Raw genomic sequence first — 21,816 nt, forward strand, 5'->3', positions numbered from 1 at the left:
ACTGTAAAATTTCATAGGAATGATTCCAAATGTTATTCATCACCATAACCATCTTTATCATGATTATCCCGATTTCTCCTTCTCCCTGAAACTTTAGATAAATGCTTCAAGAATGTATGTATGCTTCAAATTAGTTAAGTATAAACCACACATTGTATTTCTCATAGAAGACAACTAAATTTTTAGATGAAATAAAGACCTGCAAAATTAATTGATGAAGAATACAAAACAAATCAATTAATGAAGAATACAAAACAAATCAATTAATTTGTTTGAGTTGCTACTAAATCAAATAGAAACCTAAATGTAGGAAGCAACTTTAGGGATGATAATACAAAAATATAAAAAAAACATGTTCGATACGAAACCTAGGTTAGTAATTGAGAAAAGATTCAAAAATATGAAGCCGCAAGTGATAATGGATAATAGACGCATTCAAATGACCCGAGCCTTATGAAGTCGTCGGTGTGTACAAGCTCAGCAGCTATCGCCTCCTCCTCCTTCAGATCGAGCCTCCTTCAACTAGCAACAAATCTTTCTATAGTTCCAACGTCAACGAAATTGCGAGAACGTTTAGTTTGACCTCAAAATCTTGAAGTCGCCTGTGTGTACGAGTAGAAGCGGGTATCGCCTCCTCTTCCTTTAACTCTCAGCTGCTAACAATGCCTTTCTTTTTAGCTCAATGAGAGTTAATGTTTTATTTTATTAAGTTTAATTTTAAAAATATTAGATATTAATAATTTAGCACCGGGATAATAAATCAGTTGCTATACATGTTTACTTAAATATTATTTTATGTTAATTAATACATTCAAGATTTTATCTGACTAGTAGCGACAACAATGCAAAACCGTCGTTAAAAGTTGTCGATATAATATTTCTTTACTAGTGTTATAAATAATCAAATTTTAGAATAAAATATATTTTAATTTAGAAACTAATATGATGCATATTGATGACACTTCAATTAATGTTTTTTATTTAAAGAATCAATCCGTGACATAAGATTTTTTAAGCACCGACAACTAATTATATTTACAACAAATTTGATTTCATAAATTAGTTTCTAAATTTGTAGTTGAAGGTTTAATTTTTCTTCTTTAATTATTTAATGTTGAAACTTATTTATAAATTAATAGTAAATTATCATTTTAATTAGTAATTGAAATTGTAAAATTTGATCTTTAATTACCGAACAATTTATGTTCACAATTAATTTCATATCTTAGTTTTTAAGTGTGTAGTTGAAGGTTTAATTTTTCTTCTTCATTTATATATTAGTTTTTAAATTTGTAGTTGCAGGTTCAATATTTCTTCTTTATTTATTTAATGCTGCAACTTATTTATAAATTAATTGCATATCTTTTTAATTAGTAGTAAATTATGTTAAAATAAACAAACAATTATTTTTTTTTTCTAATGTACGTGCAACAAGTTTGTGAACCTAGTTGCAGTGATAATTTTGCAATTGTATTTAATCTTTTAGTTGTAAATTTCAGTATCATTATCATCTATTCTTTAGAGGTTGTTTTAGGTTGGGTTATCTAAATGTTTTATTCAGATTTTTTAAATAAAAAATTATTTTATTAAAAGTAGCTTGTTTGAATTTTTAATTATAATTGAATTATTATAATATATTTTTATTTAAATTTTATAAAAATAATGTAAGAATAATAAATTATGAAAACAAAATGTGATAATCATGTTTTTAGTTAATAAATAAATAATAAAAAAACATAAAATTAGCTTTTGAGAGCGTACATTCTTACAATTTTGTTTTTGTATTCTATTACATCATATTAATGAACCTTGACAATCCATTTCAATGAAATACAATAATATTTTTAATAAAATAAATTTATTCAAACTGCTCTTTAACAGAATAGCCAGACGTCTCTTATATTTGAAAGTCAAAATGGACTAGCTAGATTTATAATTTTATACAATAATAAATAGTTAGTAAAATAAAAGTCTCTAAACTAGGTCAAAATGTAAATAAATAGATTTGAGAAGAAGTGAGATTCAACAGGAAGATTATGAAAATGAAGGTGACGTTAGAGTTAGAGTCTTCATTAATGACAGACGAACAAGAAGAATTTGAATTAAAACTCTTTAAATTTGTACAAATGAAATTCAATCTTTTATTGCTTATTATTTGATTCATTCCTTAATTGTATAGTACTAGATTTAGTAGTATTTGTGAGTTAAACTTTTCAACAATTGAAAAGATTGTGATTCTTATCATGAACTTGTTTTATTGAGGATTATGGACGAAAGATGATTAAATAAAAATTGAGAGATGGATGAGATTTATTATGACACGAGGCCTAATTTCAAGGTCAATCTATAGGAGAGTTACAAAATAAATTTAAAAAAGACTGCAAACATTCATAATGAACCATTATTTAAGATTTTATAGAAGAACGAAGACACATTCTTGCACATGTACAATCTTTCGACATTTGTGACGGAAGGCGCGATATTCAAAACTGGAAAATAGTAAAAGACGAGAAATTCAAATAAATGAAAATGAGAATTTGAATAAATAAATTAAATGTAATTTAATCAAAATAGATATAAATTCATATCAAATTCAAATATGAATTTTTGGTAAAATTTAATGTTAATAGATAAAATCAAATGTCAATGGATAAGATTGAATACTAAGATTCTAGAAATGTCAAGAGTCTAAGAATGACAATCGTTTGATTTGATAAATGAATTAATTGTATACCCTCTAATGTTGGAACTTTTCATATATCTCTTCTTTACTCATTTCTTATTTCTCTAAAATTCGAAAGTTTTTTTTTTTGTTTTCTTGAGTGTTCTTCGAGTTTTCACTCACCTTAAGAGACTAATGACAAAAGATAAAATGAGCATGTTCTTGGGTGTACCGGATGCACAACAAAGATTGAGACAATTCTCCATCTTATTAGAAGTTTCTCATTCACAATCAATATATGGAGAAAGTTTACACCAACTAAGGAGATTGGTTAACTTTTCAGAAGAATGACACCTGATCTAAAAAATGAATAAATTGAAAATATATAAATAATATATTTATAGTTAACGTTCTTAAGAAGAATTATCTTAAGGTTTAGACGGAGAAATGAATAAATTTGGTAAGATAACATTAGTTAGTTTCACTTTGTGTATTGCTCAATTCTAATATGTTGAGACAATTGGTTGTGTTGTTGACCAGCGAAAACAATTATTTTATTTTCTTACTTTGAGACATCTTAATGAAAAGATTACAAGTCACTTTTCTCAAAATAATAATAATATAAGATTTCTTCAAATAAATTAAATTAAAAATAAGACATTTAACAAAAATAAAACTATAGAAACACGATAACATTTCGATTTTAATGGATGTGTTTTATTTAAGTTATATTGTTGTCTCAAATTCATCTACCTAAAACTTATCATCTTGTGTATCTCTATACTCTTTAATTTCTTATTTTTTGTGAATTTTTTATTTTTAATATATATTTCTTAATTTTATTGTATTTAAACTATTTTTTATTTCTTGTAATATATAAACATATCAAAATAATAATAAATACGTACCCTAAATCGTTGACTATATTGGCTATAAAATAATAATAAAAATGTATATTCTAAAAAAGAGAACCATATAAATGTTTGAAATTATTGTTGGAGAGGTTAGAGAGTAATAATTAAATTTAATAATCTTTTCTCGTATAAAATATTTTAAATTTGATATTATTATAATATATTTTACATTTCTTCTCAAATACTAGTATTTCTTTTTATGATTCACTTATATTTTAAATATTATTTTAAGAGTATTAATACATTTGATTCTCACCATTATTTTTTTTTATTTCGTTCTAATTTTTTATATTTTTAGAGTTTGTTTGATGAAAGAGTTTTTGGAATAAAACTCAGTTTTTATCTCAAAATTCAAACATCTTATGAATAATCAAATCAAATAATTTTACATTTAAATATTAAAATTATTCTCTAATTTTATCCTCTCTCTAAACCATCATTATCTCACCTACAATATCCTCTAAAGTTAAAAAGTAAATTAGTCTTCAAATTTTAAAAACCAATTTTTTCTTAATTTTTACCAAAGAAGGGTTTTTAAGATAAAACCCAAGTAAAATCTAAAAAAATTCTTTTCTCAAACCAGCCTTAGCATCTTTGGTTATGGTTTTTGTTTTTTTAGACTTTCTTTCTCATTTTGTCTTTGTTTCTTTCTCATATTTAATTATTTAGATTGTCTCAACTACTTTGTCTTTAACCTATCATAAAACAATATTAGATTTAAGTAACTTGTACCGACTTATGCAAAATATTAAGATATTAACCAAAATAAAACAATAAAAAAATATGAAGATATCAACCAAAATAAAATTATAAAAATATATATTTCTTTTCAATTGATAATCCATCACCCACCGAGAAAGAGGAAACACATGTATTAAATAAAAGTGAAACCCATTAATATAAAGAAAAAATAGATATTTAGTAATATATATATATATATATATAAATAAAGTAAGGAAGTTATTAAATATTCAACTCTTTAACCAACAAATACACTAATAACACTTTATATTTTTAATTCAACATTAAATTTGATTAACATGAGAAGTTATAACAATATATTTTTAACATACTAGATTGAAAATAATGGATATTGATGATTAATTAATTATATCCATTGTTGTTTGAGAAAATATATAAATTAAATACACATAATTTTAGGAAAAATTTATGTTTAAGAAAAATATATATTTATTATATTTGAATAACAGTTATAATAACATTTTCAATGTTTAACCTATTAAATTAGTTCATTTAACTAAAGTTGTATTTAAAAAAAATTAAAATTTAGGTTAACCTTTTCAATTGAAATGAGAGTACTCATTATATCATTATATAGAGTCTTCCTAGTTGCTTCTATTAAAATAAAATAATATATCATATGAATAATTATTTTTGTATTTTATTTATAGATACTATTCTTTTTTTTTTATTTAACTCAGTTATATGATATAATATATTTGACATTTTTTTAATTAATTCATTATATATTTGACATCAATTTGACATATAGTTTTTATTTGGACCATATATAATTAATATTATTTTTATTATAATTTTACTATTTGTTAGAACATTTTAATTTTAAATGATTGAATTTCTATATATATAATTAAAAATAAAGTATAATGTTTAATTTGAAAGATTGAATAATATATAGCTTAATATTAAATTTCATTATATAATTATTTAAATAATATAATAATACAATCACACGAATAAAGCTAAATTTAGTATATTATAGTTAAATTAAATTTATATCACATATTTTAATATTTATTTCAAAATTATTAAAATTATAAATTAATCATTATCATGTTTCACAATTATCTCTTTCCATAAAAATAAAACAACTTTCAGAATTTATTGTAATTGTTACACTGTGGAGTTATAAAACATCATTGTGATTTGAATTTCAAAATTGTTTTAAAATAAAAAAGTTGTACAAGTATAAGTTATATTATGGTATAAATTATAAAAAATCTAAATAATATATATAGATTATTGTTGTTAATTTTATAGGATAAAAAATGATACTAAGTTATATATATATATATATATATATATATATATATATATATATATATATATATATATATATATATATATAATTTATAATTTATAATTTTATGTTTACTATGTAATAGAAAAATGCATTTTTAACATGAAAATATTTTTTTTTATAAATTAATTTCTTTTACTGTAATTTCTTTTTATTTTTACTTAAATTTAATTGATTATCGGATATTATTTTTAAATAATTAATTAGATTTTGACTAAATATATATCAATGTGGATTGTAATAAATATTTTTTTAATTGATTTTAATTAATTTGAATATAATAAATTGCATTATTAGTTAGTATTTATAATTATATTTATTATTTATTTTTAAATTTCTATTCATTATTATTTAGAGTAACTATATAAGGAAATTTGCCTGATGACCCTAAAAAAGTGTTAGATGCGTTGGTCAAATTACGCAAATAATCATTTCATAATATTTTGACGAAATTATCTCCGTCGCGTAACTTGAAATGTAAGATCGTTTCGTGAAAGGAAAGCCTGTGAAAAGTCTAGAATGATCGTACCCTTCGCGTGACGATTGTGCTCTTCGCGTGACGATCGTGCCCTTCGCTTGACGATCGTGCCCTTCGCTTAACGATTGTGCCCTTCGCGTTACGTGACCGTGTAATTTCACAGGTTTTCCCTTCGCGCGACGATTCTGCCTTTCGCGACGAAATAATTTTGCCAAAATATTTTGAAATGATCATTTACGCAATTAAATTTATGCGCTGATCACCCACCCATTTAAAATTCTTTTTAGGTCATTTGGCAAATTTCTCACCATACGTAACATGAATTTGAGGCTGACAAAGTGAATTATCTCTCCTCCCTTCAACTTATTTTCTTTTTCTCTTTTTACTAGTTAATATTTTTAATTTTTAAATTTTCATAAATCATAAATTTAAAATTTAATATTTAAATTCTAAACCATATACCTTAAAACTCTAAATCTTAAAATCCTAAAATTCTAAGAAAAAGAAAAGAAATTAACTTTTCGCGCGTTATAGGTCATTATTCATAAAATTTATGATTTATGATGTAGAATTTATGATTTATAGTTTATGTTTTAAAGTTTAGAATTTAAAATTTAGGATTAAGAAATATAAAAAATATTAATAAGTTAGGCTAAAAAAACAAATAAATAACAAGAGATAAGAGAAATAATAAGTTATACAACTTATACTTAATTTTTTTTTATGAAAAAGCTTAAACCTAACATTTTAGTATTAATTAATTGTACTGTCCCAAGTATTGTCACAAATCCAAATGTTATGGATGCAAGTTACTTTATTACCCTATATCGTTGAACAACGACTCCAATTTTATAAAAATATCAATTATTTAAATAATTGAAAATTTATTCAAACCATTGTTTAAATAATTGAAAATTTATTCAAACCGTTTCAGTTACAAAAAAGTTGGACCTAATCTTATCTGTAGGTTTAAAAAAGAATGTTGAAAGTCAAAAGATAGCCATCAATAACAAATAGTTAGTGAGACAAAAGGCCATAAACTTTCTCAAAATGAATATTAAATCTCTAATTTTGTAAAATATAAAAATTAGTCCAAATTCTTAATTTAGTATTGTGATTCTCATTCGGGGTTTATTTATCAGAAAAATTAGTACGACATCCCATCAGAATATTTTTGGTAAAAATTTAATCTCAAACATTTTATCTCTTATTTAAATAAGACACCTTAAACTATCATAATAACTAATAATATACATATTAATGTTTGCTAAGTAACTAGATTATTTTCTAATTTATAAATTTATATTTAACCTAAATTCTTATAACATCTAATCAGGCCTGGTTGGATTGAGTTATTTAAATAATAATAACTCAAAAATATTATATTATTCCATCTATTTCATTTAATCACTTAATTCATCACTTAAAATACTAAAATATCTTTATTTTAAATTAATTTTTTTATCATTATATATCAATACTTTAAGTATTTTTTTACCAAAAAAATTCAACTACATAAAAAAAAAATAATCATCAATCATTATTTTCTATATTATCGTATTATTTGAATAATCTAAATTCGAACTAGACCTCAATTAAAATGTTAACTAATTTAGAAATAAATTTAAAACTTTATTGTGGATTTTTGATTAATACCTAAACCTTGAAATAAATAACCAAGTATCGAAATGAAGTTATAAATGCCCAACGAGCTAGATGAATAAGAGAGAACCAAATATATGTTTTATGAAAAAGTTTAAGGTCTAATTAATCAATTATGAAAATAATAAGGACTTTTTTTGGTCAATAATATGTGCATGAAATAGTCTTAGGCAAAATGGGTGGGCAACTATGCATAAAAAAAATTATGGACCAATTCCACTATTGAACAAATCTAGTCTTCTCTTTGTCTATATCATGTCTAGTATATAATAAATACACACATCCTTCATATTTTCTCATATTCATTTCAAACCAACTTTTCTTATATACAAGATCCAAATCCTTAAACCTAACATAAAATCATGTCCGCTCTTCAAGCTTCAAGCTTAAATATGCCATATTCCTCGACATCTTCATCTTTTTCTCGTCGGAGACATATCACCAAATCAACCATTAACCTTCCAAAAAAGCTAACCATCAATGCTCTCTTGGTAGAAGAATTGCAGCAAAGAAGCAATGGTAGTGGTAGTAATAATATTTACAGAAACGTTAGATCAAACGTCCCATACACCGCACTTACACCTTCCCCCAAACAGGGTATTAAGTCTCCAACCACCATCCCCAAGCTCTACGCCATCTTGGAAGCCATCGCCGACAGGATAGAGATGCATAGGAACATCAAGGAACAACGAGAGAACTGGAACAGTCTTCTGTTAAATTCTGTTAACGCCATAACCCTAACGGCCGCAACCATCTCCGCAATCGCCGCGGCCGGAGGGTCCCATGTGGTCGCTCTTAGCTCGTGCTCGAGTCTCTTATACTTGGCGGCGACTGGATTGATGATTATCGTCAACAAGATCCAACCATCTCAGTTGGCGGAGGAACAAAGGAACGCGGGGAGGTTGTTCCAGAAACTTCTACGTGAAATCCAGACGAAACTGTCTATTGGGAATCCTGAGTCCAACGATGTGAGAGAAGCCATGGATAAAGTTCTTGCGCTCGACAGAGCCTATCCGCTTCCCTTACTCGGAAAAATGCTAGAAAAGTTTCCGAAGGAAGTGGAGCCAGCCAAGTGGTGGCCGGAGAAGAGAATTAGACGGCAAGAAAGTATGTCTCCGACGGAAGCAAGAGGCGGCGGAAACGGATGGGACGAAGGGCTGGAGGAGAGGATGAAAGGGATAGTGGGTGTGTTGAGAAGGAGAGATAAGGAAGATTACTTGAGACTCGGGGGGAAAGCATTGAAGTTAAACAAGATGTTAGGAATAGCCGGTCCTGTTTTAACAACCGTGGCAGCTGTGGGCTCTGCTTTAATGGGGTCAAGCCACTCTGGTTTGGCAACTGTGGTCGGAGTTGCTTCCGGAGCAATGGCGGCGGTGATAAACGCGGTGGAGCACGGCGGGCAAGTGGGAATGGTGTTCGAGATGTACAGAAGCAATGCAGGGTTCTTCAGTTTGATGGAAGAATGGATAGAGGGGAGTTTGGAGGAGAAGAGAGGGATCAATGGGAAGGTTATGGAAATGAAGGTGGCTTTGGAGTTGGGGAGGAGCTTATCAGAGCTCAGGGATCTTACTGATTCCTCATTAATGGCAGATCAAGAAGAAGAATTCGGAAGCAAACTCTTTTGAGTTCTACAAAAGAAATTTATTCTTTTATTCATATTACTTTTTCATTCATTAATTGTACAGAAAGTGGACTAACATTTTAGACTATTTTCAACAATGTGAAAAGATTATGGTTCTTATTGTGAATTTACTCTCTAGCTCTTCAAAATGTTAGGTACAAAGTTATAACCAATTTTTTAGCTTCATATATATAAACTTGACATCACGATCAATAGTCAAACTTCACCCAATAACACATTTAACAAGATACACTTTTTACTAGTATGATTAGGAGCAATAGCGAACGAAATTAGGACGGTCTACATTATCTGTTCGGTATGGATAGGTGGAATAAAGTAATTAATAAAATAAACAAAGAAGTCCATAAAGTTATGAGTTAATATAAAACGAGAAACATAAAACGGTAATAATAGAACATTAATAATTTTTTACACTCCTCCTTCAAGATGAAAATATATTGTAAATAAAGTTTGGAACGTAGATCGTCAAATTGAATACTATCCAAAACTTTAGTAAAAATGTCCGTAACTTGATTCATGATTGAGATATATCGATGATATATAAAGTCACTTTTTTTTATTAGTCACAAATTGATGCCAATGTGTTTTGTATGCTAATTGAAGATGGGGTTTTAAGTGATATTAACTGCAACTTGGTTGTCGCACCAAAGAGGAATGATAATTTAAAGTTTGACTCCCATATCCGAGAGTAAGTACGATATCGAAGCAATTCACAAATATTTGATGCGAGGTTGCGATACTTCGCTTCAACAGAAGTTCGAAATACTGTGGTTTACTTCTTTATTTCTAAGATATAGCTGCAGTCCCTAATTTAATGCAATATCCTATAAGCGATTGTCGACTATCCAAGCACCACCAGTAAAAAAAAAACAGTCAATAACCACCAAATTAGCCACTATATATATTTTAATTACTGTCGCTATTAAACAAAATAATAAATATTCATACTTTAATAAGGACACTATCTATCTATTAGTATCTACAGTCATTTCATCCCGTGGCCAAATGCCCATATTATTAATTTTAAAAACCTAAATATAAAATAAAACTTTTTAATTTAAATATATATAAGACTTTTAAATTGGTATTCTAATTATTAAATGTGGGAGTTAGAGAGGGAGGCTCATCAAGCCCTAACAATCATTCATCCGCTCGACATGCCTCGTTTGTTTGATCTATTTCCATCGACGAACCCTCGATGACAAAGAAGATACAAATAGGAGATGTATAGTTAGAGTTGGTCATGCTGTTTTCTTTGATATGGTTTCGTTTGGACCAATCTCGCTAGGTCTTTGACGTGTTGCAACCGATTATACATTTGATAGGAATCACTGCGAATCTCTTCTATTTATGTATATTGCTTCGATATCCTTGATCATATTCATCATCTTTTTTTTTGTTTGTTTTTATTGTTAATTTATCACACACTTCATGTTTTTGCCTATAAAGAGTTCGACAGAATGTCCACAAGGATTTTCTAGCTAATACCATTAGAGATTAGTGACCACATCACTTATTCTTAGGTAACAATACCATACATAAGTTCTTATTCCTTTCTCATATATTTATTCTACTTTCATAGATCTCTCTTGGTCAGCTTATAGTCTATATAATTTGTTTTCTGGATTCTACCACAAAGTACCAACTTGTTTTTTTCTACCTAATGAACATCCATTTCTTATTAAATATTTAAGTTTGTTTATCAAGTGTTTGATGAAATTTTGTCTGAATAAAGAGATTATGTTTATAATTACCATGAAATTATGTTTATCATTATATGATATCATCTATTATACTTATGAAATTCTTTAATTTTAGCTAATGTTAAGATGATGGACAATATTACTAGCAATATAGGTGATGACATATATATATATATATATATATATATATATATATATATATATATATATATATATATATATATATATATATATATTACTTTAATTATATGTATTTCATTGCTTTCTTGTTCTTCCGGTCAATTCAAAATTATATATATTTGATTTAATTGAACAACCCTTCATAATTTTGGATAGGAAATTGATTGATGGAGACTATACCATTGGAGATACTCACATTGTAGGTTTTATATTTGCATCTTTTATTATTATTTCTCATTACAAATAACTCCAAACGAGATCAATTCAATAATCTGAATCGGATAGAGAAATCAAGTTGTTCATGAAGTTATTTAAGGATCTGTATTCTTGTTTATTAACTTTATTAATCCCTATGAACAATTGACATGTATCAATAATAAAAAAAACTTGAAACTTTTAAAATGTTTAGATTAATAATTCTTACTTTCCCAGTCATGGTTGAGGATGTCAATGTATACTTATATGACTTGGATGATTCTCATAAGGTCGAGATAGAAATTATGATTGTTGAACCTAAAATGTGACTTTTTTGCTTACCTTTTTTAAGAATCTGAATGTTTAATTAACTTTCTTAAGAATATAGACTGTGCTTGGTTTTAAAAAAATGTTGATGTTTATATTTAATTGGCATAGAATAGGTGTGGCAAAGGGCTAGGAAAGGAAGTTGTTGTCATGATGATGGAATTTGCAGTTGAGAATATGGGGATACATGTCTTTACCACTAAACTTGGGATTTAAATTAAGCTCATCTTCATATGTTTCAAAAACTAGTATGAAATAGTTTCAAATTGTATGTCATTTCATTTAATTAGGTTAAGTTATATGACTGATTGGGTTTCTTTCAATATAGGGATTCGAAAAAGTTTCCCACAGTCATGTCTTCAAAGAGGTAAGCTCCTCTTTTTTTTTTTTTTTTTATCTATTTGAGGACTAATATTACTTGAATCTAGTATTCCTATATAAATATGAATTGAATGGTGAGATAGTGTGCACCATATTTCTTAGAGGTTGTATACCAATATTAAATTTAATATTTTGTAATGTCATAGCTTCACTAACTAAAAGTAAATATTAGGTTTATTTTGTTGGTAGTATATACTTTGTTAAATTTTACACATTCTTTTTTAAAACTTTTTTCTACATTGATTCCTCAAAAAAATATTATTATGTTTTTTCATGACTTCAAATTTTCCAGTTCAATGATTAGCATATAAATTGTACAAATACTATTAAATTATGTTGTTTGTAATACATCTTTTGATTTATTTCAAACTAAAATCAAAGTATTACATCTACAATAGATTTGGTAATTTTACTTTCTAACAGAATGTGATAACATTCAGCAATGACGCTTTCAACTGAATGTGTCTAACATTCAACAAGGAAAGTAGGTTGGACCATGTCTCAAAATATACAATATCATCAAAGAAAGTAAGTTGGATCATGTCTCAAACTATTGTTAGTTCATTATTCATAATTACATGCATATTTTCTAATTTTGAACTAATAATTTTGAATGATGTCTTGGAATCCTAAGAACTGATGTATTCATGAATGTTAAAATGGAGGTTGAAGCCTCAAGCTCACTTCAATCGGACATGGATTAGTATAGGAGGAAGATGAGAATTCTAGATTGTAAGCTTTGTCTAAATAATATAACATATCTATTAATCTTTCTGTAATTTGTGCAGACAACAAGATCTTTTTGGTTTTACATATATATAATAGAAAGATATCAATTCCTGTTTCAGTATTTGTTTAAATATGTTTTTTAGGAATCTCTGCTGCCATCAAATCACATTACGTCGACAAAAGGATTGTTGTATGCCTTGGTGGTGAAGATGGTGAGTTTAGTTGTTTTGTTATCCAAATTAGACTGTAGGAAAAATAAACTTGGTTTAGTTATGATAGTATTTTTGTTGTAAACAAAGATGAGCATGAATGTTATTTGGTTTTGGATAGAGAAAGAAAAGGCACACAAATGTACTGTCTTCTCACAATATTTTGAGGTGAGTCTTTTATTATTCTCTAAATCATTATTTACTGTAGAAAGTAATGACCATGGTAATGAATATGATGGGGTTATTTTTTCCCATATCTTAGGCATTGTTTCACTATTCTAATATTAAAATTAATCTATAGTTTCATCATTTTATAAATAAATGCTAAATGAATTCATGTTCAATGCAATTGTTAATTATGTATTGGTTGAATGCATCATACATAATATGGAAAAACTGTAGGATGATTAACAAAATTTTAATTCTTCACAGATGATACATCGGCATATTTTGAAATGTAAGTTTCTACTTCATATTGTGGGTATTTATCTCTGTGATTCATTCTTGCAAAAACAAATTTATTTTGTTTTAAATGTATGTACTCTTTTTTATATGATTTGAGGCATTTTTGGATGAAATTGTGAACATTTTAGGGGCAAAATTGGAAAGAACGACTATCATTTGGGTTATAGCTGTGGATTGAATTAATTTTTGGTTTTGTAGACTTTATAGATTGTGAGTTTACTAAATTTGATTAGCCAAACTCAATGTTAATAACCTAATTAATCATTAAAGGTTTTATATTTTTGTTTTATTTAAATAGCCAAGTGAATGTTATATTTTTTATGCTATTATATTGATTAACTTTCCAGGTTTTATTCTGAATGTGACAATAAATTGGAATGTAGTTATTATGATTAGAAATGATCTTGATGAGCCATTGTTTTTAACATGGTATCTTTATAACAAACAATACTAGAACTAAACAAACTTTAATATAATTGCAGGAATGGGATACACCAAAAGAAGAACTCATGGCATGATGGAGAATTAGGAACAAATTATCTTATATCGTCTAGTTGGAATTGGACTTATCAGTTCCAGGTTAAAGATCAGATTGATATTTTCTTTTACTTTCCTTTCATAAGCTTACAAAAAACTTGGTGGGTGGGGGGGGGGGGGGGGGGGCGATGCAAGAATCAATTTAAATAGCAGGGATGCCATCCTCATTCCCTTTGGATCCCCTAATGGCACTATAACAATCTTTATTAGTGATTGGTAAAAAAGAGTCGTGATGTTTTTTGAATTTATATATGTTTGTCCAGTTTTAAACTTTAATTCTTCAGTACAAGTTAGTAAGTCAGTCTTATTTATTTGAAAGTATAATAGCTTAGGAAGTATACTGACAAGATTAGCAATCTTGGATCTCCTTATCACAGTCTTTTTAACGAATTAGGTTCTTATCGCTATGATGCAAGAATCAATTTAAATAGCAGGGATGCCATCCTCATTCCCTTTGGATCCCCTAATGGCACTATAAAAATCTTTATTAGTGATTGGTACAAAAAGAGTTGTGATGTTTTTTTGAATTTATATATGTTTGTCCAGTTTTAAACTTTAATTCTCCAGTACAAGTTAATAAGTCAGTCTTATTTATTTGAAACTATAATAGCTTAGGAAGTATATTGACAAGATTAGCAATCTTGGATCTCCTTATCACAGTCTTTTTAACGAATTAGGTTCTTATCGCTATGATCAATCACTTGTCCCTAAATGTATATTTCAGAATAATGATACAAAAATATCCAGACATGGAGGGTTATGAATTCTTTGTTATTGGGTGAGTCTTTTTGAAGAATTTTGAAAGTTCTAATGTGTTTGAACTCTTTTGTGTAGAATGGATTATGGGGTATGGGTAAAATACCATTTTAGTCAGATTTGAAAACTAAATTAAAGTTTGGAAAATTTTAATTTATATAAAATGATAGGTGTACCTAGGAGCATAGACAACAATTTTAGTTTATCTTAATAACCTTGGAATGTGAAATATTCGTTCGGAGAGCCTTGATTCTTGGTATTTGGGGGCAAGAAGCTTATGTGAGCATTGTTAACCCTAAGAAAGACGAGAGGGAGGTTTCAATGGTTTTACTGAAATCAAAATAATGATTTATTTCCCGTTGTTCATGTCGAGACTCGAGATAGATGTGTCCTAAGGTGATTATTTTGAATATGCCATTTTATTGTTGTCATGCAGAATTTGAGAAACTAAATCATCTTTGTGTTGTACCAATACTAATTGACAGAGACATTGTTTTGGACGACTCTCTTACGGTTCTTTTGGTTCGTAATTAATTTTTTTTGTTCATTCATTATTTTAGATAGAGATCATTTAATTGAACTGAATTCTAATCTCAGAACAATTTTGGCAGTATTTAGAAGAGAAGTATCCAAGAAATCGGTAATTCAGTTAACCTTCTTTTGTCATTTGTCCTCTATATTGAACAATGAATGACATCTAATCATGTTTGATCTTATTATTTTTTTGATTTTTGGTAGGAATTACTTTGATGACTATATGGATTACAATAGTAAAAGGAGATTTTTAAAAAATGAATTGAATGGACTTGTTAAAGAGTTCAAATTTAGATTTGATGTATTTTATACTCACTTTATAAGATTTGTTATTTGAGTAATATAAATATTTAATTTAAATATTAGAAAATTGTATTTCAGTTTTAACATTCTTTTTAATTAATAATAGGTACATTAGTCAACAATTTTAAATTTATGTATTCAGCCTTTTAGCAACAGTATTTTTTTCCGTAGCTACTCTTTAGCGACAATAATTTATTCTCGTAGCCATTCTTTTAGCGACAGTACTTATTCCTGTAGCCAATTTTTAGCTACGGAACCAATAGCGTCAGTTGACGACGGGTTCATTTACTGTGGCTATTGACCTTTAACGACAGGTGAATGTGCAATAGCGACAGTATTTATCGTCGCTATTGAGCTCTTTTACACTAGTGCACTTTGCCGAGTCAATATCTGAAAAGGCTTCAAGAACAAAAAGATTAGAAAAATAATACAAACATCCAAGGGAATGTGTGTCTTTAAGGTATCTAACCATTTGTAATCCAACATCTCAATGAACATTAGTTGGTTTGTGCAATACGTATTGACTTAGTTTTTGAATCGAGAATACAATGTTCGAATGGGTAAAATTGAAGTAAGCTAATCAACCAATGAGTCTACGGAATAATTTCGGTTCAACAAAATACTTTGTGAATATGGTTCAAGTTTGATGCCTTTAAGTATCGAAATTTAGCCGACTTTGTTTTAATGAGTTCAACATCGACAATAATGTTAAAAATGTGTTTCTTTGATTAACAAACAAACCTGTGAAGGTTTTGCCAATTTCAAGGCCAGAGAAATACTTTGCTTCCTTTAATTATTCTTTAATATCAAATTTAGAATGAATAAATGTTTTAGTTTTAAAGATCTCATCAAGGTTGTTGCAAGTTAGTAAAGCATCGTCAACATAAATCAATATCAATGTAATAACATAGTTTATTTGTTTTGTTGATGAACAAATAGTGATCATAAGATGAGTGAATAAAATTAAAACTAGTAAGATTATTTGAAAATTCTTTATTTCACTCCCTAGAAGTCTATTTGAAGCCATAAAGACTTTTTTTTAATTTGCAAACCTAATTTGGTTCACATAACCATTTAGTTGTTGCATATAAATGTCTTTTTACAAATTACCATGGAGAAAAGCATTGTACACATCAATCAAATAAAAAAAAATCATTTTTAGCAGCACTTAATGCAATTAAAAGTTGTATAGTCACAAATTTTTCCACCAGAGCAAAACATTGATGAAAATCAATGCCGATTATATCTTTGACAACTCAATTTTAAATTTGTCGATCGTACGATCCATATTTAATTTGGTTTTATAAACCTATTTGCTGCTAATAGTCTTTTTGCCATGTGGAAAAGTGATAATTTCCCAAATTTATTGGCTAAGGAGTCAAAATAAATGAACACGATGCTCGAATTTTAACATGCATAGCTTTGATCCAATAAGTATTGAAAGATGCTTCTTTGTATCTTTGTGGTTAACACACATTTAAAATGTTAGATAGAGAACATTTTAAAATAGTATCCTGCAATTAGAAATAAAAGAAAATGTAGGTGACAACATATATTTTTGTTTTGTTTAGCCATGTTATGATAAATCATGTAGTCATCAAATTAATAAGGTTTATTTTGAGATTTTGTTCCTTTTCTAGAAATAAAACTAGCTAGATGAACATGTTCTTGAATAAGAAAATTAATATTAGGAACATTAAATTAAGTTTCGTAAAGGCATTATGTTGGTTTTCATTAAAATATTAGACTCATGATAAGAAACATCAAATTCATCATAAACATCAAACTTATCATAATAAGGTTAAGATAAAGTGAATTCTCATTATTATTAAAGAATTGTCTTAATAAAGCCAAGTTATCTCATGGTTTTAAAACTCTAGATTGAATAAATATAAAGATATTCTAAAAAATATGAATATCTCTAGAAGTTACACATTTTGTGAGTACATTTATACTATATAACTCTCTTTATCTAGAGAATATCCTAAAATAATGCATTTTTTACCTCTAGGTTCAAAATTGCATTTATAAGTTGAATATTTGCTATGTAACAAAGACAACCAAATGTCCGCATATAGAAATAGTCAACCTCTTTGTTGGGAAGTAAGGAAAATAGTGTTTGTCAATTGAGAACACTATTAGGTAACTTATTAATGATATGAGTAACCATTAATAAAAAAAAAATGACCAAAAGTTAATAGCAATTTTGATTAAAGCATAGGGATCTTTCTATTTGAGTAATGTGTCTATGTTTACGTCCACAACTCCATTTTGTTGTGGAGTGTAAGTACACACGAGGTATGACATTAAATGTCAAGATGAGAAAAAAATCAAAACATTTTGAATTAATAAATTCAAATACATTATCACTACGAGTAATTTTAACAAAATTTTCATAATAAGTTTTAACCTTATTACAAAATGATTAATTGTACTAAAGATTTGGGGAACCATTATATATGGACCCAATTATTGAAGGAGGAGATCACTTGTCATTTGCTAAAATTAGCATTGAAGTGCATCCTAGGAGTGTCCTGCCAATTAAAATGACAGTTGTTGATAAAAAAGGAAAACACAATGTCATGGAGATCTCTTATGAAAAGAAACCAAAGAGGTGTACTTTCTGTAATACTTTCCTGCACAATAAATGTGATAAAGCTAAAGAAGAAGAGCAGAAAAACCAGAAAAGTTGGGAATCATAAAATAAAAAGAAGGAAACAGAGGAGGCCAAACTCAAAGATCAAACAGTTGTAGAAGAAAGCAAGAAGGATTCTAGGAAAAAGGAAAACATTGAAGGAAAGAAAGTAAAAGGAATCAAGGTGAAGAGGAAAAGAAAATGTTTTGTAATGCAAAGGATCATGATGGAAATGGAAGATGAACCTTAAGTTGTTGTTGAGGAAACTCAAGAGAAAGACACCCAAAATTTCAAAACTGAAATAGAGAATTCAAAAGTCGATAAAGAAGATTCCAAAACCGATGTGGAGTCTGAAGCTGAAGCCGAAGATAAGGAAGACAAAAACAAAGAAATTCAAGTTGAAGATAAAAAGGTAAAAACCCTGAAATTCTCAGAAACAATTCTTTCTATCAAATCAGAACAGACTCGTACAAAAAGATAATTCAAAATGAGAAACAACAATACTCATCACCCTCTTCAATACAATCTCCTTACATCGTCAGAGGAAGAGGAAGAGGAAGGGGAAGAAGGCCTATCAATGAAGATAGGCGGCATGCAAAAATCTCAGGCTCGGATAGTTAGGTTTGAATGTAGTCTTTTCTGTTTGTAATCTCTGATTTTTTTAGAATGTATGAATGCTACTAATAAGTTTTTTTAGAGTTTTTTGATTGTCATCCTTAATCATAACTATGGTTTGTCTAGCTTTGATTTATGACCCTCCCACTTTTGAGATTTTAATGAAATGGTTTTAACCGTTTCCCCTAAAAAAATTGTACTAAAGATTATTATTTTATTGGTCCATGTAGTTTACTATAATTATATACAATGGTTAAAATATGTGGAGTATTAATAATTAAAGACTATTTGTATGGTCCTCATAAATTAATATGAATTAATTCAAAAATAGAGTTAATTTTGGATTCGAAAGTATAAAAGGATGATCTAGTCATTTTAGAAAGAGGACAAACTTTAAAATGTCTAGGCTCATGTTTTATATTTGGAAAGATTATTTTTTGTAAAACCTTATGAGAAGGATGACCTAGTATGTAAAACAACATATTAATTGATAGTAGTCATAGATTGTCTATTACAAAGTTTACAAAATGAAAAAATTTCATTTTCATTAATATAAGTTGTCATACTACATTGCTTACAAAATGAAGAATTAGTCTTGGTATTGATAAAATGATTACCAATAAAATCATCCACATAATTTTAAAAATAGTACAACTTGTTTACCCTAACACTTTTTCCTAATATTAAATATTTCTCAACGTATACAAAGCACAATATGTTAAAGAGTCGACTTAAGATACCAAAATGTCACGGGTTTGATTCAATCTGAAAGTGCTTTGAGTTTAAGCGGGGGACATGGTTATGGGGCGTCATGCTAGTTCACCTTTAATTCAAAAAAATATTTAATGTTATCTGATTCTAATAATTGTGCAACGGATATAAAGTTGCATTTAAAATCGAAAGAAAGCATAATATTTTTGAGCTGAAGATGTTTAATTAAAACAACTATACACATTTGTTTAATTTGTTTTTTACTGCCATCTCGTAAAAGTAATTCTAATAGTTTAGTAATGGTGTGAATATTACACATAAGCTTTCTATTGTACGAATATGAGCAATAGCTCCAAAATCAATAATCCAAGTTATACTAAAATTATCAACATGATTAAGACCCGTATTAAAATTTAATTCAATGCTAAAATGTTTACTTTCCAAGTTGCTTCTTTTATATTTTTTTCATATTTTACATGAAATCTATGAATAGATTAAAATCATTAGTGGTTACATTGTTGGGGCCGTTGTTGACATCATATAGAGTATTGACAACATTCACAAAGGTTTTCTTCGTTTGGTCTTTTGGTTGCTTAAACTAGTCAGAATAATCAATAAGTTTGAAACAACATTTTTGAATATGCCCATTCAATCCATAATGCTTACAAACTCTATTTTTGTACGAATTTGAAAAGTTTTCTTTTGTTTTTTACAACCTTATTGTTCCTTATTTGACTATTAGCCATTATTTTTTCAATAGAAAAAGTGACACTTTTATCAAAGTCTAGGCATTTATTCTTTTGATTTCTTATTTAGAGAGCATTGAAACTTTTTATTTTATTTTCATCAATTTCTTGTTTTATCTCAACATTCAAAAGCATAGTAAAAACTTTTTAAATTGTAGTAGATGTATTAGCAATAAAGATCAGATCGATATCTGATCTGTTCATAACGATCATTGAGACCCATAAGAAAATGAAGTAATTTTTTGTTTTCATCATTTTGAGTAATATGCTCTCTGTATTTTCTAAAAGTGCTCTTATATATAAATGGATCGACAAAAGAGTCACCATAATTCTTGGAGAGAGAAGAGTCAACAGTAACCAGAGTAAGAAGATGTTTCATATGGAACATATCACCATGTTTCAAGATGTTTGAGATGTAGTTGGTCTTACTAAGATATAAGCCAACAAATGTTCGAGTGGTCCTAATCCCAAAAAAGTAGTGAATAGCTCCCATGTCTGGATGGGGAACATGCTTTGTAGTTGTGTAATAAAGTAAGAGATATGAGATGGAGAGTTACTTGTAAGGATGATGTCATAGACGTAAACAAGTAAGTAGGCACATATATCACCATTGTGATAGAGGAAAATGTATGTGTGTGATTTGGATGTAAAAAATCCAATAGAGGATAAAGCATTATGGAGAGTAGAGTTCCATGCACAAAGAGCTTACTTGAGTCCATATATGGCTTTCTTGAGATGACACACATGATTCAATAGTTCTAAAAGAGTGAAGTCGAGGGTTGAACCATAAATACTTCTTCAAATAACGTACCATAGAGAAATGTATTAATGACATCAATTTGGTGACGGGTAACAACAAAGGAGATAATTGTTCGGATGGTCGTTGGTTTGATAACCTAACTAAAAGTCTCTTCATAGTCAATACTAGATTTCTCAACCTCCCTAAGGTCCTGAGTTCGAGCCCATTAGGTGACAAGTTTTTCACCTAGTTAAATGATTAAATGTGTTTGTGGGCTATGTGCTTAATCCATTTTCCCCATTTTTTAGATTGTTGATGTAAACCTTTCGCAACTAGGCGTGCTTTGTGGTGTTCAATGGTTCTATCATATTTATATTAGAGTTTGAAGTCGCATTTGAATCCAACAATATTTTGAGTAGAAATGGTGGAACAATATCCCACATATGATTTTGTAGTAGAGAATTATACTCTCATTTCATAGTAGTTCTCCATGCTTAATTTTTCATGATTGAAGAGACACATATTGGTCAGGCATGGGTGTTGAGTTGAGGCTAGTGAAAGTTGAGAATGTACGATTTTTGCCTCGAGTGGTTATAGGATGTATGGAAAAATTAGAGTACAAATAGGAGAA

The 21,816-nt window shown here is 28.0% G+C and overlaps 1 protein-coding gene across 1 annotated transcript; it reads left to right on the forward strand.

Annotated features, from left to right (window-relative positions):
* Positions 1–8,140: 8,140 nt before the first annotated feature.
* Positions 8,141–9,481, forward strand: LOC124917051 (probable F-box protein At4g22030). The gene has a single exon (XM_047457624.1). The coding sequence runs from the start codon at positions 8,141–8,143 to the stop codon at positions 9,401–9,403; it is 1,263 nt and encodes a 420-aa protein (XP_047313580.1). The 3' UTR covers positions 9,404–9,481.
* Positions 9,482–21,816: the final 12,335 nt, after the last annotated feature.

Source organism: Impatiens glandulifera, unplaced genomic scaffold, assembly GCF_907164915.1.
Source record: "Impatiens glandulifera unplaced genomic scaffold, dImpGla2.1, whole genome shotgun sequence".
Classification (NCBI taxonomy): domain Eukaryota; kingdom Viridiplantae; phylum Streptophyta; class Magnoliopsida; order Ericales; family Balsaminaceae; genus Impatiens; species Impatiens glandulifera.

Bases quoted from the DNA above. Each gene is read 5' to 3' on its own strand.
- LOC124917051 (XM_047457624.1), top strand. From the start codon at position 8,141: ATGTCCGCTCTTCAAGCTTCAAGCTTAAATATGCCATATTCCTCGACA.